Source organism: Drosophila albomicans, chromosome 2R, assembly GCF_009650485.2.
Source record: "Drosophila albomicans strain 15112-1751.03 chromosome 2R, ASM965048v2, whole genome shotgun sequence".
Lineage (NCBI taxonomy): Eukaryota > Metazoa > Arthropoda > Insecta > Diptera > Drosophilidae > Drosophila > Drosophila albomicans.
Genome location: NC_047631.2, coordinates 13,202,594 through 13,225,723, shown reverse-complemented (window position 1 = coordinate 13,225,723; position 23,130 = coordinate 13,202,594). Strand labels below are relative to the sequence as shown.

General features: G+C 34.7%; 1 protein-coding gene and 1 long non-coding RNA gene across 2 annotated transcripts; one reads left to right on the top strand and one right to left on the bottom strand.

Annotated features, from left to right (window-relative positions):
• Positions 1–7,860: 7,860 nt before the first annotated feature.
• Positions 7,861–9,786, bottom strand: LOC127565914 (glycosyltransferase-like protein gnt13). The gene is made up of 2 exons (XM_052006838.1): positions 9,663–9,786; positions 7,861–9,434 (listed from the first exon to the last, which is right to left on the bottom strand). The coding sequence occupies exons 1-2, from the start codon at positions 9,784–9,786 to the stop codon at positions 7,861–7,863; spliced, it is 1,698 nt and encodes a 565-aa protein (XP_051862798.1).
• A 1,272-nt stretch (positions 9,787–11,058) lies between these two features.
• LOC127565838 (uncharacterized) lies at positions 11,059–12,577 on the top strand. Its single transcript, XR_007955233.1, has 2 exons — positions 11,059–11,203; positions 12,082–12,577. It is a non-coding gene; the product is annotated as an uncharacterized LOC127565838 (long non-coding RNA).
• Positions 12,578–23,130: the final 10,553 nt, after the last annotated feature.

Genomic DNA, 23,130 nt, shown 5'->3' with positions numbered 1-23,130 from the left:
AAAATTTGGTTGCGATCAGATAAAAATTGTCGGAGTTATTACAGAAATACTTTTGTATGGGCAAAAACACCTACTTACTAGGGGTCTTAATTCCTTTGGCTGACAATCTGGTATATTATGTACTCTATAGTATATCTTGAGACATATTCTTTGACATATTTTTTAGTATTTCTGTGGTATATTATTTTGGTATATTTTGAGAATGGAACCGTAATATTTTTCTTTAGTCAAAATGGGTAGCGGGTATTTCACAGTCGTGTACACTCGATTGTAGCTTTCTTACTTGTTTTGGTTTATTTCAGTATTATTTTAGTATTTTCATTATGGTATATTTTAAGAATAATACTGCATTGCTTTGCGAGTATCTCACAACCAAACACCCTCCATGTTTACATATGTACATATATACATCAATTTTCTTGTTATGTAATATTCCGACAATTAAGAACGCTACATTCGTTATACAAATGAAAAGATTCTTCAAAATAAATGAATGCTAATGTAAATTGTATGACTAGCCGTATCTAATTCATAATTTAATTCGTCAAACCGTAAAAAAGTATATAAGAGACGCGAAATGGAAGCTATGTACATTCAGCAAAATGAACTTTTCTTGGGGACTACTTTTGATGATTGGAGCTGCAGTGGCAGCAGTTAATTATAATCAGGATTTGGCCCCCGGTGATATTCAAGAATGAGTCGCAACACTAATGGAAGCCTAATACAAATTTGTTATATACAAATATGAATATATCAAAATAAACAGATCATTCAAATTTTATTGTTTTTTTGCTTTAGATTTTAGTCACCTCTACTAATCGAAACACCCGAATAGCCTGCGTCATTTTTAAAGATAGAGTAAATTTTTAGTACGTTTAATAACTGTTTACTGTTAACTATTTCTGAAATATTCAAACACATGGATGAATTTATAATTTGCCTTTTCTTTTATAAGGTGTCCAACATTGAAAGTATTTTGAATTTTAGCATGTATGTACTCTTAATTTTATATATTTTGTTAACTTTATCCATATACAATAGATTCCGGTTATAACGACTTTCAAGGGACCGACGATTTTACGTCGTTATACCCGGAAGACGCACTAACCGAAAGGAGCAAAATTAATTTTTGTTTTGTTTTGTTTTTTATGGTTGCCATGTTCGTAATAAGTTTTTAAGATAAAACAAATTAATTTTTAAACAAAACAAAAACTTTATAAATTTAATTTAATAGCATGGTTTTTCCATAATAAATCGTAAAGCTGCATGTTCCTTAGCATAAGCTAAGGCGTCAGCTAAAACTAACAGAGAGTAGTGAGAATATAAGAACCTTCGTGTCGCTCCTACGCACACAAGCAAGAGTGCCAATCACTGATAAATGCATACATTTATGACAGCGTCGTTTGATACATAATTTTGTTGGCATTATTTCACTGTATTTTTTTTTCGTCGCAATATCCGGTTGAATTATAAAAAAAATTCGTCGGTATAAGCGGTTTGTCGCTAAATGCGGAGACGTACTAAGCGGAGGCCCTTTCATATAAGGTTGTATGGGAACCAACCAAGCCATCGACTTTTCGTCGCAATAACCGGACGAACACTATAAGCGGAGTCGTTATAACCGGATTCTACTGTACATACATATGTTATATGAAATTCAAAATTGATTATAAGAAATTGGCACACTTATATAATCAAGAAAGTTCCATTCGCTATACTTATACAATAAATAAATGATAGTGTAAAGTATATCATTAACCGTATCGAATTCATAATTTAATGCGTTAAGCAGCAAGAAACTATATATAATATACGCGATATCGTGGCTTTAGTATACTCAGCAAAATGAACTTCTCTTGGGGACTACTTTTCATGATTGGAGCTGCAGTGGCAGGATATCCTTGGGATTGGGAAATGGCCCCCGGTGATATTCAAGAATGAGTCGCAACACTAAAGAAACCCTAATACAAATTTGTCAAATATAAAAATATGAGTATATAAAAATAAACAGGTCATAAACATTTTTTTGTTTTGTACCACGCATATGAAATTTGATTTAGATTTTTGTCACGTTCACTAATCGAAACACCCGAATAGCCTGCTAAAAAGCAAGAGTACTCTTTTAGCAAGTACAATAATAACTACAATAATTATGACTCCTGAAAATTAGATTGCGATCAAATAAGTTAGTTTCTTTGGTTTAAAATCTGGTATATTTTGCATTCTAAGGCATACTTTGCATTCAAAGCATACACTTGGCCCTCGCTTAACACGGGGGTTACGTTCCTAGAAATCTTCGAGTTAAGCGAAACATGGATTCAGTACAAAATAAGGGGTTACGTTCGCAAAATTCAAAATTGGCAGCAAAAAAAATTTTTTATTATTCAAATTTTGTCTGTTTTTATTAAATTTTCATACATTTGTTCAAAATTAACCAAAAATTATTATGCATATGCCTTTAATAAATGCATAACGTTCATATTTTCAATACTAAAAGTTGGTATTTAGTTAAAAAAGTTGTTTTATATAATAATTTGACACGTTAATCTTTATAGAAACTTAAAAATGTTAAAAAGTAAGGAGATCATATGTTTCTATTTATATCAAATTTAAAATGTATTTGGTGGCATTTATAGCTTAAGCCAGTTTGCTTCAACATTTTTTCTCATTTTCGTGACTCCTTATCAAAAAATCGTGTAAGAACGAGGTTTTTAGCGTGTTAAAAGGGGAATGGCAGCAAATTTGTAACCTTGTAAGACAGAGTTCTTGCTAAAAGAGTCCGTGTTAAGCGAGCGTCAAGTGTATAGCTTTTGGCATATTTTCGAAAATTTAAATGCAGAATGTTTTAACAATATCATATAGTTATCTGTAAATTGTTTCTGAAATGCTCAAACACTTGGATAAATTTAGAATTTGGCTTTTCTTTTAAAAAGTGCCCAATATTGAAAGTATTTTGAATTTTAGCATGTACTCTTAATTTTATATATTTTGTTAACTTCATCCATATACACATAAAAATCAATACTGTTCAAAATTGAATATAAGAAATTCACAAATAACAATTAAATGATATTGTAAAGTACTCGTATATCATTAACCGTATCAAATTCATAATGTAATGCGTTAAGCAGCAAGAAAGTATATAAGATACGCGATATCGGCTTTTGTATATTCAGCAAAATGAACTTCTCTTGGGCACTACTTTTCATGATTGGAGCTGCAGTGGCAAGCCTTACATTTGAGGCGGACCAGGCCCCCGGTGATATTCAAGAATGAGTCGCAACACCAATGAAACCCTAATACAACTTTGTTAAATACAAAAATGAGTATATAAAAATAAACATAAACATTTTTTTGTTTTTTAACACGCATATAAAGTTTCTTTAGATTTTTGTCACGTCCACTAATCGAAACACCCGAATAGCCTGCGTAATTTTAAAGATAGAGTAGATTTTTTGTACTCACAATATAAACTACAATATTTATGACTCATGAAAATATGATTGGGTTACAATCTGGTATGTTTTGCACTCTAAGGTATATTTAAACAAGTAAGAAAGTTAAAGTCGAGTGTGCTCGACTGTGAGATACCCGCTACCCATTTTTAATAAGGGCAAAATATTGCGGTATTATTTTCAAAATATACCGAAAATACTAAAAAAAATACTAAAAATATACCAAATGGTGTGTTTGGTATATCGATACAGCACACCATTCAAAATATACCATAGACGGCACAATGTACCAGATTGTCGACCAAAGCAACTAAGACCCCTAGTAAGTAGGCGTTTTTGCCCATACAAAAGTATTTCTTTAATAACTTCCACAATTTTTATCTGATCGCAACCAAATTTTCAGGAATCATAACTACTATAGCAATTATAGTATATACCAAAATTCGCAGCTCTAGCTTTAAATTTACGCTTGTTATTCGGTTTTTTTGATTTGCGGGGGCGGAAGTGGGCGTGGCAAAAATTTGAAACAAACTTGATCTGCGTGCAAACATAACAAATGCTGTCGAAAAAAAATTATAGCTCTATCTCTTATAGTCTCTGAGATCGAGGTGTTCATACGGACAGACGGACAGACACACAGACGGACATGGCTATATCGTCTCGGCTGTTGACGCTGATCAAGAATATATATACTTTATAGGGTCGGAGATGCCTCCTTCTACCTGTTACATACATTTCCTGCCGGCACAAAGTTATAATACCCTTCTACCCTATGGGTAGCGGGTATAAAAAACGCAAAAGTATATTGATATACCAAATATAACTTTTGGAATGTTTTGGAATAATTCAAATGCAGAATGTGTTTCAATAGTATTTCATTAATGATTATCTGTCTAACAGTTTTCTGCTGAATGTTTCTGAAATGTTTAAATACAAGGATGAATCTAGAATTTGGGTTTTCCTTTACAAGGTACCCCATGTTGAAAATATTTTGATTTTAAGATGTATGACGTTCTCATTTTTTTAACTTTATCCATGTATATATATTTTCCAGTCATATAAATATTCAAACTACAATAATCAATACTGTTCAAAATTGTTTACAAGAAATTTACAAAATTATATAATCAATAAAGTTGCATTCGCTATACTTAGAAAACAAATAAATTATAGTGTGAAGTATATCATTAACCACATCTAATTCATAATTTAATGCATTAAGCAGCCAAAAAGTATAAAAAAGAATCGAAATCGCGGCTTTGTATGTACAGCAAAATGAACTTCTCTTGGGCACTACTTTTCATAATTGGAGCTGCAGTGGCAGGAGTTCATCGGGATTTACCGACGTCCAAGACCCCCCGGTGATATTCAAGAATGAGTCGCAACTCTAAAGAAACCCTAATACAACTTTGTTAAATACAAAAATGAGTATATTAAAATAAACAGATCATAAACATTTTTTTGTTTTTTTACACGCATATCAAGTTTGCTTTAGATTCTTGTTATGTCCACTAATTGAAACATCCGAATATCCTGCTAAAAAGCTAGAGTAGATTTTTAGTACGTACAATAATAACTACAATATTTATGACTCATAAAAATATGATTGGTTTACAATCTGGTATGTTTTGCATTCTAAGGCATACTTTGCACGCAAAAGTATTAGGATATACTATTTATAACTTTTGGTATATTTTGAAATAATTCAAATTCTGATTGTTTTACCAATAGCATATAAATATCTGTTAACTGTTTACGAAATGCTAAAACACATGGATGAATTCAGAATTTGGCTTTTCTTTTATAAAGTGTCCAATATTGAAAGTATTTTGAATTTTAACATGTACTCCTAATTTTATATATTTTGTTAACTTTATCCATATATGAGTATATAAAAATCAATACTGTTCACAAACTTATATAATCAAAAAAGTTGCATTCGCTATACTTATACAACAAATAAATGATAGTATAAATAAAGTATATCATTAACCGTATCGAATTCTTAATTTAATGCGTTAAGCAGCAAGAAAGTATATAAGATACGCGATATTGCGACTTTTGTATATTCAGCAAAATGAACTTAATATTTTATTTTTGAGATTATAAATATAGCGTGAAAATAAATAAAGAAATTCAAATAAAACGACATTATTAATTTTCTTTTTGAAGAAACACTATAAATTCAACCATTTTAAGATTATGAGATCAAGGTTATTACTAAATCTCTTGCATTCTTTAGATAAGAATTCAAATTCAGAATGTTTTTAATTAGTATTTTATAAATGACCAAGCCAACGTACTTTAGAAACTAGTGTCAATTTTAATAAAATCAAACTATTATAAATAAAATAAATAAACTAATTGTTACATATCTGTTATATATATAATTTCGGAATTGTATAAGTTTTTTAATAGCAATTTGATAAGCATAGCAATTGAAAAAATTATTTTATAACGCATATATATATTCAATTGCTATAATTATCAGATTGCTTTCAGAAGAAATGCAAAAACTAAAAATAATTATGTGGGAATAAATAATTGCTATGATAAATCGTAAAAAAACGCTAATAAAATTTATAATTTAATCAGTTAAACCCAAAGAAAAATATATAAGAGACGACAAAATCGCGGCTTTGTATATTCAGCAAAATGAACTTCTCTTGGGGACTACTTTTGATGATTGGAGCTGCAGTGGCAGGAATTTATAACGGTTGGAAGTTGACCATGGCCCCCGGTGATATTCAAGAATGAGTCGCAACACCAATGAAACCCTATTACAAATTTGTTAAATACAAAAATGAGTATATCAAAAAAAACAGATCATACAAATATTTTTTTGTTTTTTTGCACGCATATGAAGTTTACTTTAGATTTTTATCACGTCCACTAACCGATACACCCTGCGTAATTTTAAAGATAGAGTAGATTTTTAGTACTTATAATAAAAACTACAAAATTTATGAATCATGAAAATTTAATTGCGATCAAATAAGTTGTTAAAAAGTTAGTTGCTTTGGTTTACAAACTGGTATGTTTTGCACACTAAGGTATATTTTAAACGCAAAATTATATTGATTTACAAAATATAACTTTTGGAATATTTTGGAATAATTCAAATGCAGAATATGTTTCAATAATATTTCATTAATGAATAATAGCATATAGTTATCTGTCTAACTGTTTTCTGTTAACTGTTTCTGAAATGTTTAAATACAAGGATGAATCTAGAATTTGGGTTTTCCTTTACAAGGTGCCCTATGCTCAAAATATTTTGAATTTTAAAATGTATTGCGCTCTTATTTTTTTTAACTTTATCCATGTATATATATTTTCCAGTCATATAAATATTCAAACTACAATAATCAATACTGTTCAAAATTGTTTACAAGAAAATTACAAACTTATATAATCAATAAAGTTGCATTCGATATACTATACCTAGAAAATTAATATATTATACTGTGAAGTATATCATTAACCACTTCTAATTCATAATTTAATGCGTTAAGCAGCAAGAAAGTATATAAGATACGCGATATCGCGGCTTTTGTATATTCAGCAAAATGAACTTCTCTTGGGGACTACTTTTCATGATTGGAGCTGCAGTGGCAAGTTATACATTGGAGGCGGACGGCAAGGCCCCCGGTGATATTCAAGAATGAGTCGCAACAAAAATGACCCTAAAACAACCCAAATACAAATTTGTTAAATACAAAAATGAGTATTTCAAAATAAACAGATTATACAGATTTTTTTTGTTTTTTCGTACGCTTATAAAGTTTGCTTTAGATTTTTGTTACGTCCACTAATCGAAACACCCGAATAGCCTGCGTAATTTTAAAGATATAGTAGATTTTTTGTATTTACAATAAAAACTACAATATTTATTTATGACTCATGAAAATATGATTGGGTTACAATCTGGTATGTTTTGCACTCTAAGGTATATTTTAGACGCAAAAGTATATTGATATACCAAATATAACTTTTGGAATATTTTGGAATAATTCAAATGCAGAATGTGTTTCAATAGTATTTCATTAATGATCAACAGCATATAGCTATTGTCTAACTGTTTTCTGTTAAATGTTTCTGAAATTTAACATTTTAACAACTTTTATATCATATGTGTGGGATTGGTTTTATGATTATGTTTATTTATTATTTCATAAGTTTAATCCTTAATTATTATTGTATTTAGTTTATTTATTAATTTAATTATTTAAAAATATACGTCGCGGTCGTCGTTAGCACGTCTTGCTTTTCTCGTCGTCGTCACAAAAGTCATCTTCCAAGTCTCTTGTATCGACTTCCTTCTCAATCGATACTCCTTTCTTCATATCATCGATAGGGGATAGATTGGCGTTGCCAGACCCATTCCCACAACTCGGCCATCCTCTCATTCATTCGCCTCGAATGCGTCGTCGTTGCAGTCGCCATCTGGAACCCATGGTTTCATGAATTCCGCACATGTGGTAGTTTGTCTCGGTCCCTCATAGAACACCGCATCTTTGGTTACATCATAGGTATCATTCGGTTTTGATTTCGTCACACGGTAGGGGCCAAAATATTTAGCTTTTAATTTAAGCCCACCTCCTAGTTGAGTGCGTTTTATAGCTACAAGGTCGTTGACTTTGTAAGTTGTAGCTGGCTTTCGTCGAAGATTGTAGGAGCGCTTATTCTCATCTTGAATATTCGCTATCTGCTGTTTGGCCTGCATTCGGAGCTCGTCTCTGTTGTCGTTAAACATCTGAATCATCTCGTCGGCAATGATCTGCTTCAAAATGAGGTCGTCTTTAGTATGCATCTTGATGTCAAAAAGCAACTCAAACCGTGTAGCATGGGTACTTCTACGATACGTCGAATTGATGGTTTGTTGCTGTATTTTCTGCTCCAACTTCGGAGTGTGATACTGCCTTCCAATAATTTCTTTTGTCTTTTTTACGGAGAAATGACCTCTCTCGTGCGCTGACTTAATGATCTCGCGTTGCATACTCAAAGGAACCACAATTAACTCATTGTCGTCGATAAGTTTGTGTAGAAGTCCGCCTTTCATAAAGTAATTATTATGAGAGCTTCTATCTCGTAGAACGTCAATAATGGCCTTCAACTCGTCGTCCTGCACTTGGATGGATTTTAGTCTGCTATATACGTTATCGTCGGTATTCATCGATTTTATGGATGCATCGCAATCGCTTATGAGCTTAAAATGCTCGCCCAGAAGATAAACACGGAACTTTCTCAATGCTACTACCACTGCCAAAAGTTCTAATTCGTAGCTCGTGAGACGTCGTTCAGCATCTGGAGTTTTTTTGCTCATGTAGTATACTGGGTGTCCACTTCCATCATCAGGTGATTTCTGGAGCAGGACAGCACCAAATCCATCAATCGATGCGTCCGTGTGCAATTCGATTTCGTGTTTTGGGTTGAATATTTTTAAGACAGGCTTCATTGTTATAAGCGATTTCAAACTGTTAATCGCACTCAGCGCTCTATCGTCAATATTTTTATCACCATTTTCGACGTCATCGAGTTCATCATCATTTTCTTCATCATCATCGTCTTCATCATCATTATTTTCATCACATTCGTCATCATTATCTTTATCATCGTCTTCATTATTATTGTCATCATCATCGTTATTGTCGTCATCGTTATCGTCATTGTCCTCATCTTCTTCATCGCCATCGTCAATATTTTTATCACCATTTTCGACGACATCGACTTCATCATCATTTTCTTCATCGTCCTCGTGTTCATCATTGTTATCTTCTTCTTCATCGTTCTCATCATCGTCGTCGTTATTATCGTCATCGTCTTCATTATAGTTATCGTCGCCGTTCTCGTCATTTTCATCATCGTCATTGTTATTATCGTCGTCATCTTCATCGTTGTCGTCCTCGTCATTATTATCTTCATCATCCTCATCGTCCTCATTGTTATTGTTATTGGAGTTATTATTGACTTTTCGAACTGTTAAACCATACCGATTTATAATTATTTCGGCATTTTTAGCAAAAGTTTCACCTAAAACTATTTCGTTGGGAAGTATTTCTGCGGTAACCACCAGAAATTCTGTCTCATATTCTTCACCGTCAATTAATAGTTTTTCTTTAAACGATCCGATTGGTTTTATTTTATTTTTAGATCCGAAACCCGTTAAATAAATATTCACTTTATTTAAGACTGAGCTGTTCAAACTTTTGTACGAAACGTCATTCATGATATTGTACTTGCTTCCCGAATCAAAGAAGGCTACAAATTTCTTATCTTGAACTCTCACTCGTTTGTACATCACTGAATCTTCGTCCACAATTTTTCGCATATTAGGTTTACTCTCACTTTCGGCTTTGTTATTATTTTGACAATCTTTCGAAATGTGACCAAAGATTCTGCAACTAAAGCATCTCTTGCCTTTACTCTTATGATCGCAATTCTCGGAAACATGTCCCTTGCCGCCACAATTATAGCATTTTATAGCGTTTTTATTATTATCTTTGTCGTCATATTTTTCCTTTGCGTCACTCCACTGTTCTTTTTTATTTGTATTTTTTGAACGATCATCGTTTTCCACATAGTTCACTTTTCCCTTCATTTTTTCGTACGCTTTTAGTTTTTCTTTGAACTCTTTGATATCTCGGGCATTATATAATATAGATTTATTAACACTTCGATCACTTATACCATCTATCACGTATTGCATAATAGCTTCATCATCTATATTTCCACGCGTTACTAGTTCCTTCATTATCAGTAAGTACTCTAAGACACTTTCACTTCGTTTCATTTTTCTTTCACTCATCTGTTTGTGAAGTTCTGCACTATTCGTTGTCTTTTTGAATTCACTAAGAAGTGCTTGTTTTAATGCTTGCCACGTTGATATGCCACGCTCACTTAATACAAACATACGAGCCAAACCTCTAAGAGATCGTTTTGCAAATATAAACTTATGTAAGCTGTCCCACTGCATTATAGAAGCCATATCTTCAAAATCATTAATCCACACTTCGATTGATAATGTATCGTCGCCACTGAACAAACGAATTGAATCCTCGATATCTCGAAAATTAAGAGCGAATCTTGGCACGTTCCCATTGCCTGCGGCAGCGAACTCAATATTTCTTTCCATTACTGTCGAATTAGCTGTATTTGGTTTTCTTCTATTTTCTTTTTCACGAACACTGGGTATTTCTGCTGTTTTAAATCTTTCATCACTACCTGCCAGACTCACACTTTCGTCGTTAACGTTATTTATTAATTTAATTATTTAAAAATATACGTCGCGGTCGTCGTTAGCACGTCTTGCTTTTCTCGTCGTCGTCACAAAAGTCATCTTCCAAGTCTCTTGTATCGACTTCCTTCTCAATCGATACTCCTTTCTTCATATCATCGATAGGGGATAGATTGGCGTTGCCAGACCCATTCCCACATATGTTATACTACAATAATCAATACTGTTCAAAATTGTTTGTAAGAAATTTTCAAACTTCTATAATCAATAAAGTTGCACTCGCTATACTTAGAAAACAAATAAATTATAGTGTGAAATATATCATTAACCACATCGAATTCATAATTTAATGCATTAAGCATTTTCGAATAATTCAAATGCAGATTGTGTTTCAATAGTATTTCATTAATGAATAATAGCATATAGTTATCGGTCTAACTGTTTTCTGTTAACTGTTTCTGAAATGTTTAAATACAAGGATGAATCTAGAATTTGGGTTTTCCTTTACAAGGTGCCCTATGCTGAAAATATTTTGAATTTTAAAATGTATGGCGCTCTTATTTTTTTAACTTTATCCATGTATATATATTTTCCAATCATATAAATATTCAAACTACAATAATCAATACTGTTCAAAATTGTTTACAAGAAAATTACAAACTTATATAATCAATAAAGTTGCAATCGATATTCTATACCTAGAAAACAAATATATTATACTGTGAAGTATATCATTAACCACATCTAATTCATAATTTAATGCGTTAAGCAGCAAGAAAGTATATAAGATACGCGATATCGCGGCTTTTGTATATTCAGCAAAATGAACTTCTCTTGGGGACTACTTTTCATGATTGGAGCTGCAGTGGCAGGACTTACATTGGAGTTTGGCGGCAAGGCCCCCGGTAATATTCAAGAATGAGTCGCAACAAAAATTAAACCCTAATACAAATTTTTTAAATACAAAAATGAGTATTTCAAAATAAACAGATCATACAGATTTTTTTTTTTTTTATTACGCATATGAAGTTTACTTTAGATTTTTATCACGTCCACTAACCGATAACCCTGCGTAATTTTAAAGATAGAGTAGATTTTTAGTACTTATAATAAAAACTTTATTAATCATGAAAATAATGCGATAGTTTAAAAAGTTAGTTGCTTTGGTTTACAAATTGGTATGTTTTGCACTCTAAGGTATATTTTAAACGCAAAAGTATATTGATATACAAAATATAACTTTTGGAATAATTCAAATGCAGAATGTGTTTCAATAGTATTTCAATAATGATTAACAGCATATAGTTATTGTCTAACTGTTTTCTGTTAACTGTTTCTGAAATGTTTAAATACAAGGATGAATCTAGAATTTGGGTTTTCCTTTACAAGGTGCCCTATGCTCAAAATATTTTGAATTTTAAAATGTATGGCGCTCTTATTTTTTTAACTTTATCCATGTATATATATTTTCCAGTCATATAAATATTCAAACTACAATAATCAATACTGTTCAAAATTGTTTACAAGAAAATTACAAACTTATATAATCAATAAAGTTGCATTCGATATACTATACCTAGAAAATTAATATATTATACTGTGAAGTATATCATTAACCACTTCTAATTCATAATTTAATGCGTTAAGCAGCAAGAAAGTATATAAGATACGCGATATCGCGGCTTTTGTATATTCAGCAAAATGAACTTCTCTTGGGCACTACTTTTCATGATTGGAGCTGCAGTGGCAAGTTTTACATTTGAGGCGGACCAGGCCCCCGGTGATATTCAAGAATGAGCAGCAACACTAATGGAAGCTCAATACAAATTGGTTTTATAAAAGTATGAGTATATCATAATAAACAAAGCATACATTTATTTCATAACGAATATTTCATTTTTGGGCTAATAATAAGTATTCACAGTTGTTTAAATTCTACCCTTTATATTTGAAATAGAGAAAAAAAGTAGGTGTAACTGTAAATGCAAATATATAAAAACCTATAGAGTATATACATATATAAATAAGAATATGTAACTGAGCGACAAATATATTTTAATTTCATCTGCACTATCAAGTCATTAGTTAAGATTATATAGGTAATCAAAAAGCGTGTCTAATTTGACTTTGGATAGACTACTGTACATTGGATTGAATTCTTAGCTGATCAGTGAACCGCAGCAAATCAAAATAATGCGAATTGGAAAACGTAACATAAATCCGACGGAGCCGCTTATCGGCACGCCTGCGATGCGATTTTAATAACATTTTGAGAGATATTGCGCCGTTAAGAATGCCCGCAGGATGCCCGAAAGACAATGTTTATATTGCAAAGACATCAAACATCTGTAAGCGGCAGGCTATCGGCGTGAGGCAGAGCTAAAGAAAAAATAATAAACCATTCGGCAATTGTCTCTGGTAGGTCGTCGAGCATTAAGTCAAATAATAAAACATTTTAACTCGACATTTGATGGTTGTTTTTATTTGTGTGGCATTGCGACGGCCAAATAAAAACATGGCTGACACGAGGCCAGACCAACCAACAAACAAGAAGCTAAGGTAAAGATGTGGCTTTAGGAATCCTGATTCACGACGAGGGCAAACACCTTGGAGCGCTTTAATTTTTATGATTGCCAGTTTATGTCGGCGACAAAAGAACAGACAGACGGAGAAGCATTATGGTACATAGTACATTTCAGTATAACGAGGCGAACTCTGGCAAATTTATGCAATTAGAAATTAATATTATACAATTTGATGTGCTGCCACGACACGCGCATCTTGCGTCATAAAAAGTACGTACGTTTGACTCATGTGGCAACTGCATTTTTATGTTATAATTTGAATTTTTATGCCACAGTTAGAGGGGAACTGTGCGTGACTTATGGCCTTTTCAATATTTTAGTACGCAATTGTTCAAATTGTAGCAATGACTGTCAAATAAATGCAGCAACAAATTCGCATCGCACCAAACCATAATAATTTTTATTAATCATTTAATCCTTGAAGAGGCTGCTGTGCGTCGATTGATAAGTCGACTCTTCATTTTTCTTGTCTACAATCAAAACAATACGTGAGAAACTCCCCAGCTGAACCGAGTCCAAATGCCTTTAGGGCTTAGCTAAAGATACAAAGTCATTACAACGCACCGCATTCATAATTAAAATACTTGGCAAACAAATCGGTCAGCTGCGTTGGAATATCCTGAATTGGAATGGGCAGCGGATCAAGTGCAACGAGCGTAAGAACATTTTTATTAATTAGAGAACACAACTCAATTGCGGGGTAGACTTAAGGTGAAGCGTGGCTATAGAATTCGCTGTAAAGTAAAGATAATAAAAAAATATTTTAAAGTCATCATTGTGCAGCAAATTGATTTGTCTTTTAATTTGTTATTGAACTAAATAGACTAAGTTTCTATATTAAATATGGCTTACTGTTTCTCTACTTATGTTTATGGCAAAATTACTTCGTTCACTGCAGACATTCAGCTTTTAGTCCTAAAAGTAGTCAACGCTTTGTAGAACTTGTTCGATGGGAATAAAAATTAAAATTAATAGTATGGATTAAGTAATAATTAACATAACATCAACATATAAAACAACAGTTCAATCAAGAACAGAATAGTTTATCCCTTTATTTAAGAGCAAATTCTAATTGATTCTTTACTCTACAAACGCAGAAAAAATGCTAGACTTATGCAGTCTGTACAACAGTAGTAGAAGGAAAAATACAAAATAAGGATGAAGGATGAAAAAACAACAAAACCCGCTACTCAGACATCTCCCCCTGCGAATGCTAATTACTAATTCAGGCAAATGCGCGTTAAAAAAATAATAAAACAATTTGATAGAGAGGGAGGGAAACAACCCCTAGCTGGGTTGAGTTTGCTCCCAGGTTGAGTGAAGAATGATGGGAGGGGAGGGAAATTGAAACAAATCTAATAAATGGAACCAAAAATGTGCGTACATCAAGGCGGTAATGGCTGAGAATGAAGATGGGGACACTCCGCATAGCTAAGTGAATTTGTTGTTGCACAAATCGAACTTTCACTTACACTTTTCGCTTTTCCATTTACTTTCACTTCTTTTCGCTGCTTTTGCAGGCAGCACACGTAATGAGATGCTGGACAAAACACAGGAAATAGACCCGGATGCAAATGCGGATACGGATACGGATTGCCGCGACCCCTTTGCAAAAAAAAAACGAAAAAACGAAAGAAAAAAAAAACAGAAGAAAACAGAAAGAAATTTGCATAATTTCTTCAACAGTTTTCATTAATTTCCATGTCTGAATTTCAAGTACATTTTACTTTTCGTTTTTTTTTTCTTGCTTCGTTTTCTTCACTTTTCGTAGCATATTTTTGGGCGCCGTCGAGCCGTGGCCCATCGCAATTAAACGTGTAATTACTCGTCTACTTAAAAATGCGAGCACTGTCCGAAGGGTGCTCCGCCCTTTCCCTTGCTGCCCAGTTACCGTTCGAGTCTCTTGAGTTTTTTTAAATTTGTTGTTGCAGGCAACATGCCTGCTCGTTGTTTATGGCTAACTTTTCACTTGTTTTCATTTGATTTTCCCCATTTATTCTGGTCTGAGTTATTAGCGCGTCGCATTCTCTCATTACAATCAAGTTGCGAGGGGTCTTGTGTTTGCTTGTTGTGACATTTTCAAGTGGTGCATGAAACTGCCTCAAAATGTTTTGGGCGGAATGCTAATTTGTGGCTCACGGCAACAGCTACTTCGTATTTTATTTGATTATTATTCTGGAATGGGGAACAAATTCGTTTTTTCTGTTGTAGTATCATTAAATTGGAGGACAATGAAGCCATCAAAGCGCACTCGACACTAATCTCTTCAAATGGCGGATATCGGATATCTTGCAGTGCGTCTGTCCAAGGATGCAAGAGAAACTCGTTACAACTCGTTGCTTTCGGCGAAAATTCGCAAAAAGTCAAAGCAAATGGACAAGGCTGCACTTAAGGATACATCTCAGGATACTCAGGATAAGACGACTACAGACAGCATGTCTGGCAGCAGCACAACAACTAAACAAAGCAAACGGAAACTACAAAAGCTTCGATATAATAAAAATGATTTCCTTAAAGCGAAACTGGCAGCGGAAAAGTGAAATTGGCAACGCGCTGCGAAACTCTATTAGCGACGCCAGACAAAGAAGCATTTGCCCAACTCTCTCTCTCTCTCTCTCCCCCAACACGACTGAATAGTTTTATGATTTTTATGGCATTTGACAACAGGATGCATGGAGCAGGATATAAGCTAAGGGTTCAACTGATGTCTCTCTTGAATCTTTGACTTTTGCCCAATTTGCGATAGCGCTTAATGGACGCAAATTAAATGCGAAGTTCGATGTGGCAAGTGCATTAGTAGTGAAAGCTTATCTTGGCCAGCGGCAATTAGACCAAACAATTGATGTCCGTTTGGCCATTTCTTTCACAGTCTTCGTTTTGTTATCGCCATAAATGCTTAAAGAGCAGCTCGCTTTGCATAAGGACTGTGTTTTGTGTTTTGTCCTTACAAAGAGTAGACGCATTGCATGCTCAACAGCGCAGAAAATCGCCATGAAAATTGCACAGGATTAGAGCATGCTGATGTCTTGTAATTGGCTTTAAAGTTGCTCGTGACTCGTGTCAAAGTTTTAAGCACATCTCATATGTGTGTGTGTCGAGTGTGTGTTTGTGTGTGGTTTTGTGTCTGTGCGACACGCTAAGCTTAGCACCGAGTGTTTGCTGCTTTATCACGGCTTTCAGTTTTTCCCCCTGTTTGCCACTGCGCACTTTTTGCATACTCATTGTATGAGCGTGTGTGTGTGTATTTGTGTTTGTGCTGCAAGTGAAGTAGTCGTAAATCTTTTTGGGCCAAAACAGCGCGTAGTGCGTCGCATTCGACTGTCTGCATCATAAATCATATGCAGCCAAGTATGTGCTTACACATACGCATAGATACAGCTACAACTACAAGATACAAGTATCTGGTAAGTACGCGTATCTGATAGTTTAACATTTTTATGCTATGACAGGCGAATTGCTTTGGGAGCAGCCAAGCAAGTAGCGTATCTATTCGTAATTACAATTTGAATCACTTTCGAGCATCTCAGCGCAACGTGATGAAGATGCAAATACAAATGCGAGATACATTCGACAGATACAAATGTATCTGTAGCCTTTAGAATTTGCATGTTTGATATATGGGTTTGCAATGAACTACGACGCTAGATTGGATTGCGCTACCTCCAATCGATTTCTCTTATGTAAATTTGATTTGTTAATATGAAGAACTCAATCGAATACTAAGCATAATTGCTTTTATTTGTTTATGGTTAGTTGGCCGTCGAAACCCTTTACGAACTCCCACCATTTACAATAATAATACATCATTTTCTTTTGTAAGGAATTCATTGTTCAATGCAAGTTTGGAGAACTAAGTTTAATCCCTTCAGCCAAAGCAATCTCAGCTCATGGCTTGGGGCCAAAACTAGCTAAACACAACGATAGAGAGTAGGAGATGTCGCACCCAAGAGACAAGCTGCCAATTAACAGTTACATGTTTGTACAAAATAATTGGGTTGCGTGACACGAAGGATAAGCGACAAGCAGACAGGCACAACACAGAGTTTGGGACCAGAAATGGGTTGGCGCTAAATAATAAACAAATAGAGGAGAGCTCGATTTAAAACAAACAGCGACTGACGACGACAACGACGACGCACACACACAGCGTACACTATAATTATCTACAGCATAGTTCTAGTTAGTTGCAGATAGTGCAACATCATCATCATCACCAAAAATATCATTATCGAGCCGTGGCGTGTTCTTCATCGTCATCGTCATCAAAGTGTGCCGCAGGACAAGGGCGTTGCTAAAGTTATTAACGCGTCGTGTGGCGTCAATCAACTTGGGCCTTGGGTGCGATTTGCATGCGATGCGTCAACACAAAAGGCCAAAGGACCTCCTTCTACCCTTTTTTTGGGCTAAAAAACAACAGAAAACAGAAACGTGTGTGCCATCAAAATCAAACAGACGGCCAGAAGGATTACAAACTTCTAAGGCTGCGCTCGCTGCGTTAACTGGTCTCGAAATTTATGTTAATTTAATTGCAACACATTAAAATAGTTTCACGTCACCAGGCGGCTGAGTGATGAAATCCTGCAAGCACCAGCTAAAGGGTTGCCACACACACACGCATCCTTGCAGACGACAGGCGATTGATGTGTGCATGTGTTAGTGTGTGTGTGTTACCCATGATTGTTTGCCTTTTGCGGCTGCTTGGTTGCCATTGACAAATATGAGGCACCGCCTCAACCGTCCTTAATTAAGTTCTGTGGAGCTGAAGCTGAAAGCTGAAGTTGAAGTTGAAATTGCGGCTGTCGCTTGAGTTTGGCCTCTAAGTGGTTGCCAACGTACTTATGCTTACCCCGACTCCGACTCCGACCCCGTTCCCCACCCCTCACCGATGCCTCTCATCACGTTTGTTTGCTCATGTGCAATGCATTAACATCATTATCGATAGTTTCACATTTGATATGCCAACGCTACACACATCAAAGCCAGACACTCCAACTCCATAATAAAATTTAAATTAGAATTCCTGCCCAGAGGCAGCGAAAGGAGTAGACGACAGGACAACAAACGATAAGCAAAGACATTGCTCACTTTTGATAACAATTTGCCTTTGCAGGTGATTTAAGTGTTCGATTCAAACCACATTTGACAAGCATTGTGTCTGAATTTGATAGACGATAAGAATTTATTACGAACACTTTGTTGCTTCAATAATTTTCAAGAACAAAGCAAATTGTTGTAAAATTGAAAGTTATGATAATAATCAATATAGATTTAACAAGCGTTGAATCTGCATTTGATGAAAGAGAAGTTTTATTTCAAAGAGATTGTTAACATTACTTTAATATTATTAAAGAACACAGAAAATAGTTGTTTTGAAAGGTAAACTATATAGAGTAAACTATCATTATATCTGTATAAGATTTGTTTAAGATATTTTTCAATTCGCCGAAGAATAAATAGCTTTGAGGAAGCAATTTAGTCATATTTTAATCATTTGTATGTCTGAATCTTTCAAATAGAAATGTGAAAAAGATTTATATTACATTTTATGTCGTTTTGAAAAAGACTTTTGCTTCCCAATAATGTCAAAACATTATTTGATTTCTTACATATTTCCAATTTTAAAATTCATAAATTTTATCGAAATTATATTTCATTTACATTAATAAAAGAATTCAAATTCTTGCATATTTTTGTAAATCTATAGATACAAACCATCAATATAAGCGAATAATAATAATATTAAAATCATAATTTTGTTATTAAATTTCTCGCATAATTTTACAAAGTATCAATCTCAGCAAAGATGTTAATAAGCTTCTATTTTTTTTGCTTTCTATGTATAGTAAAATGATAATTGAAAATCCCTGAAAAATCAAGCATCCAGAGAAAAGAATTGCAGCAAATTTGCAACTTTCGACATTTGGCGAGTCAGGAATGAAATTGCTCAGCAAAACGGAAAAATATCTGTTAAGTAGCGTAACTTGCTGCATAAGCGAAAAACTTGGGGAAACACTAGGAAAACTTTCATATAAGTCTATCGCTTGGATGAATGCTTATTTATGAATGCGCAGTTTGTATTTATGGCCGAATCATGATGACAAATGTCAGATGTGGCAAACACTTGATATAGACACCCTCGAAAGATCCACATAGAAAGTGGAACTACCCTAACTCGCTGGCATTTTGCAAATATTTTGTCAAGGCAGAAAAAATAGAGAAGAAATATTTATAGCTCGCTCAGCACATTACACACCTAATTTCTATATTAGTTTTGTTATTGGGACAATGGACAATGGACACTTGTCCAGTCTGTGCTCCGGCTGAATATTTATACAACTTGATTGGATTTTCGTCACGCCCTCCCAACCACCTTTGAGCATTTGTTTGGTCATTTATCAAGACGAGCCAAGAAGAAGTCCGAGTGCAGCTTCAATATTTTTATGGCCCCAAAAACGACATTTCCATTTATGGCCAGCTCATTAGGCAAGAAAGGAGAGAGATTCACAGCACCCTTGTTTGCTTTGTTCGCAAAGGGTTTATGCTTAACAAATGATTGCAATTTGCGTTGCAATAGCACAAAAGTTTATCAATCTTAGAGGGACAGAACAACGATTGATCACAGCTCAAAATTATTTAATCGTGTGTAAGTAATAGTTATAAATTTACAAAATACATGCGCATAACACAGATATAGCAAGGGCTTCAACTGTTTATCGAAGTTTTCATTAAAAAGTCATAAAATTGATTTACGCACTCAAGACTTGGGCAGCTGTTGCAATAATCAGATATTCCATGCAGGCGCCTAAAAGCAGGCAACACAATTAGAAGGTCAATAAATCGCTAGGAAAAAACGCACAGAGCATTAGCACCTCATTACCACAAAAAATCTACAGAAACGTGGCTAAAATGAGGAGAAAAAATACGAGAATAAAAGATAAGAAGCAATGTTGTGCTGGACACGCTACAAATCGTTGGAAGGGCAACGCGTTTTATTGCTTTGAAATGTAATATCTTTTGGTCTGGCGTCGCTATGAATTAAACTGGAGTGGAGTGGAATGGAGTGGAGTGGAGTGTTAACATGTAAACGCCGTCGCTAATCCGCAGCTGCCGAGCTGTTTGAAAGTCAGAGCGTGCCCAATGTGGCAAGGACTTTCTCTACCTCCCCCCTCCAATTATTTTGTTCTCTTGGGGAACAACTCGACCCGAAATTCCCGTGTTGTTGGCTGGTCGACAAGTTTATGTTTTTGAATTGTTTCCTTTACATTTGATTTGCATTTGAAGCTGTCAAAAGCGGTTGATTTATGCTCCGCTCGATGCCCAGTAGTTTTCCGCAGTAGGTAGAAGAACTTTTTTGATCTGCGCACAAAGCGTATAATTTATGCCAATTTAATTGAATGCGCCGCATATGAAATGCTCCCGTTTTCTCCATTCCTCCCCCTGTCAAGCTCGCCCCTTGGGATTGAAGTTAAACAGCGTCGGGGCCAAGACAATTGCAATGGAAATTGAAATGAAAATACATGAATTGCAAATGAACAATGGTTAAATTGAATTTGCTGCTCATTAAAATGGGCGCCACTTTCAGTTTTCAGCGCGAGTTACCCATTGGGAAACCTGGAAAACCACTTAACCACATACGATGGCACATGACCACGCCCCCCAACATACACACATACATTTACTGTTGTGTCAGCCGCCATTTTGGTTAGCCACAGCAACAGAGACAGCGGGAGCGACACGTTTCCTCCAACGCCTCATGGCCGTAATTATTATGGTTATAATTTTATAATTTTGTAAATTATGTGTAGACATATGCAAATGGGCTGCAGTTCAAGTTGAAACCCTTTAAAGCCATATGTGGGCACGGGGGTAGCCAACAAAGTTGCTGTTAAAAGAAAAGACTTTAAAGGCTATGAAAGACATTTAAAAATGTAATCCAGAATATTCAATTTAATAATGGATGCATGACATTAATCAAACAAAGCTAAACATCGAATATTCTATTTTAAAATAGAATAAGCAATGCTTGCTGATAGTAAAGCTATGTTTAAGTTCGAAATTTCGAGAAAATATGTCATATATGTGTTCAATATATAAAGCTTTATTTTTTGTGATTCTGATCAAGATTTCTCCAAGTAAATTCAAAAATATTTTATAAATAATATTGTCAAGTTGAAGTTCAAGAATTTATGATTTTATAATAGTATTTATTTGGTTTATTTTTTTCACAAACTCCAACGAAAGGTAATTCTATAACAATAATTACCTTTTTTTTGTAACCTTAAAATAAATTCTAGGATATAAAACGCAATAATGTAAGTCGCTGAATGCATTTAAATAATCGCTTTAAAGGAATATGTAATAGAATCGGAATTTGCTGGTCTTTATCAAATTCCTTACTTCTTAAAGAATAGTTGAATATTTGCAATGATCTGAATCGAATTCTTTACTTTCTAAAGAATAGTTGATTCTTTGCAATATTTTGAAGAAAACTAAACTTATTCTACACAATTAAACCCCTTAATTTCAACTTCTTTAACTGCCCTCGCCAACTCATATTTAGTACTTGTGCGTTCATTGAATCCACGCCAGATGCCGTAGCCTCAGCATGAGTTTTGGAGCGGGCTCCACAAACTCCAACTCCATCTGCATCTCCATCTTTTAATGGCCTTATGGCGTTTGAAAATTGCGTTATCATCAGCTTTTTCCAAAGAGCGATCATAGCTTCATCCAGCCCAACCCCACCCAACTCCCATCGCCTTTCCCCAGCAGATGCGACCCCCAACTGTAGAAATTCTCGAAGCGAGAACATGAATTTTAATTATTTGAACGAGCTCGCGTTGATATTTGAATTTTGTGCGTTGTCTCAGGCAACGGTGCCGTTAATTTCATTAATAAATATTTATGGTGCCGTTAAGCCTTTCCTATGGGCGTGGCTGTGTAATTTATAGCGGCCAAATAAACCCTTCACCCCTTTTGACTAAACTTCAATTTCAATTTCACTTTCAATTTGGCTCTCAACTCTCTCCAGTCATCCAATCGCTCATGGTCAATGCTGAAAAGTTGAAAAGCTCAGCACGGCTAAGCGAAATTACGTGCTCGGTTTTTTGTGTGCGGCAGGACATGCAGGATGCTGATGTGTGAGGCATGCCACACACATACATGGCATCGAAATGCGGCTCGTTAGTTTGCCAATTGATTGATGACCAAATTGAAGCATGTCTCAACGGAATGCCGTCTCAGTGGCAGACATAACAAAGCAATGCGACGCATAGAAAAGCACTTATCACACCTCTGGCCCCTTGGACAAATCCTTTGACTTGCCAGCTGTAATAGCAAGCAGCAAGTGGCAAGTGGCATCAAATCAGCGTCGATTTCATCTGGGACTTTAAACAGACAACGCGACACGTCCTGTACGCCAATCAGTGAGTACAGTCTCAACCGGAGCAAACTTAACTTCGAAGCCCTCTCATTCCATTAGAGACATAGGAAAACCACCCGATAAACTTGCAACATCATCAGCCGTGCGTAGCTGCCGCTTTTAAGTCCTTTGGCAACACAGAGATTAACTCAAATTTGTGGCGCTACAATAAATTTTCACGGCCTGGCATTAAAAATTAAGCGCCGCCACAAAACGAGTTGCAAGTGGCTTTTACCGCTGCGTGTCTTTGCCACACAAGCAGCCCTATCCTAATTACACTGTGCAACGCGCTGGCGACAAATGAATTTCTGGTAGAATCTGCATAAATTCAGAAAACATTTTTGTCAAGCTTAAAATGTTTTTAAATTATTGAAATACCTTTTTTTATTTAATATGTAAATGAAATCTCTGAACAAAAAACTTGTATATAAATAA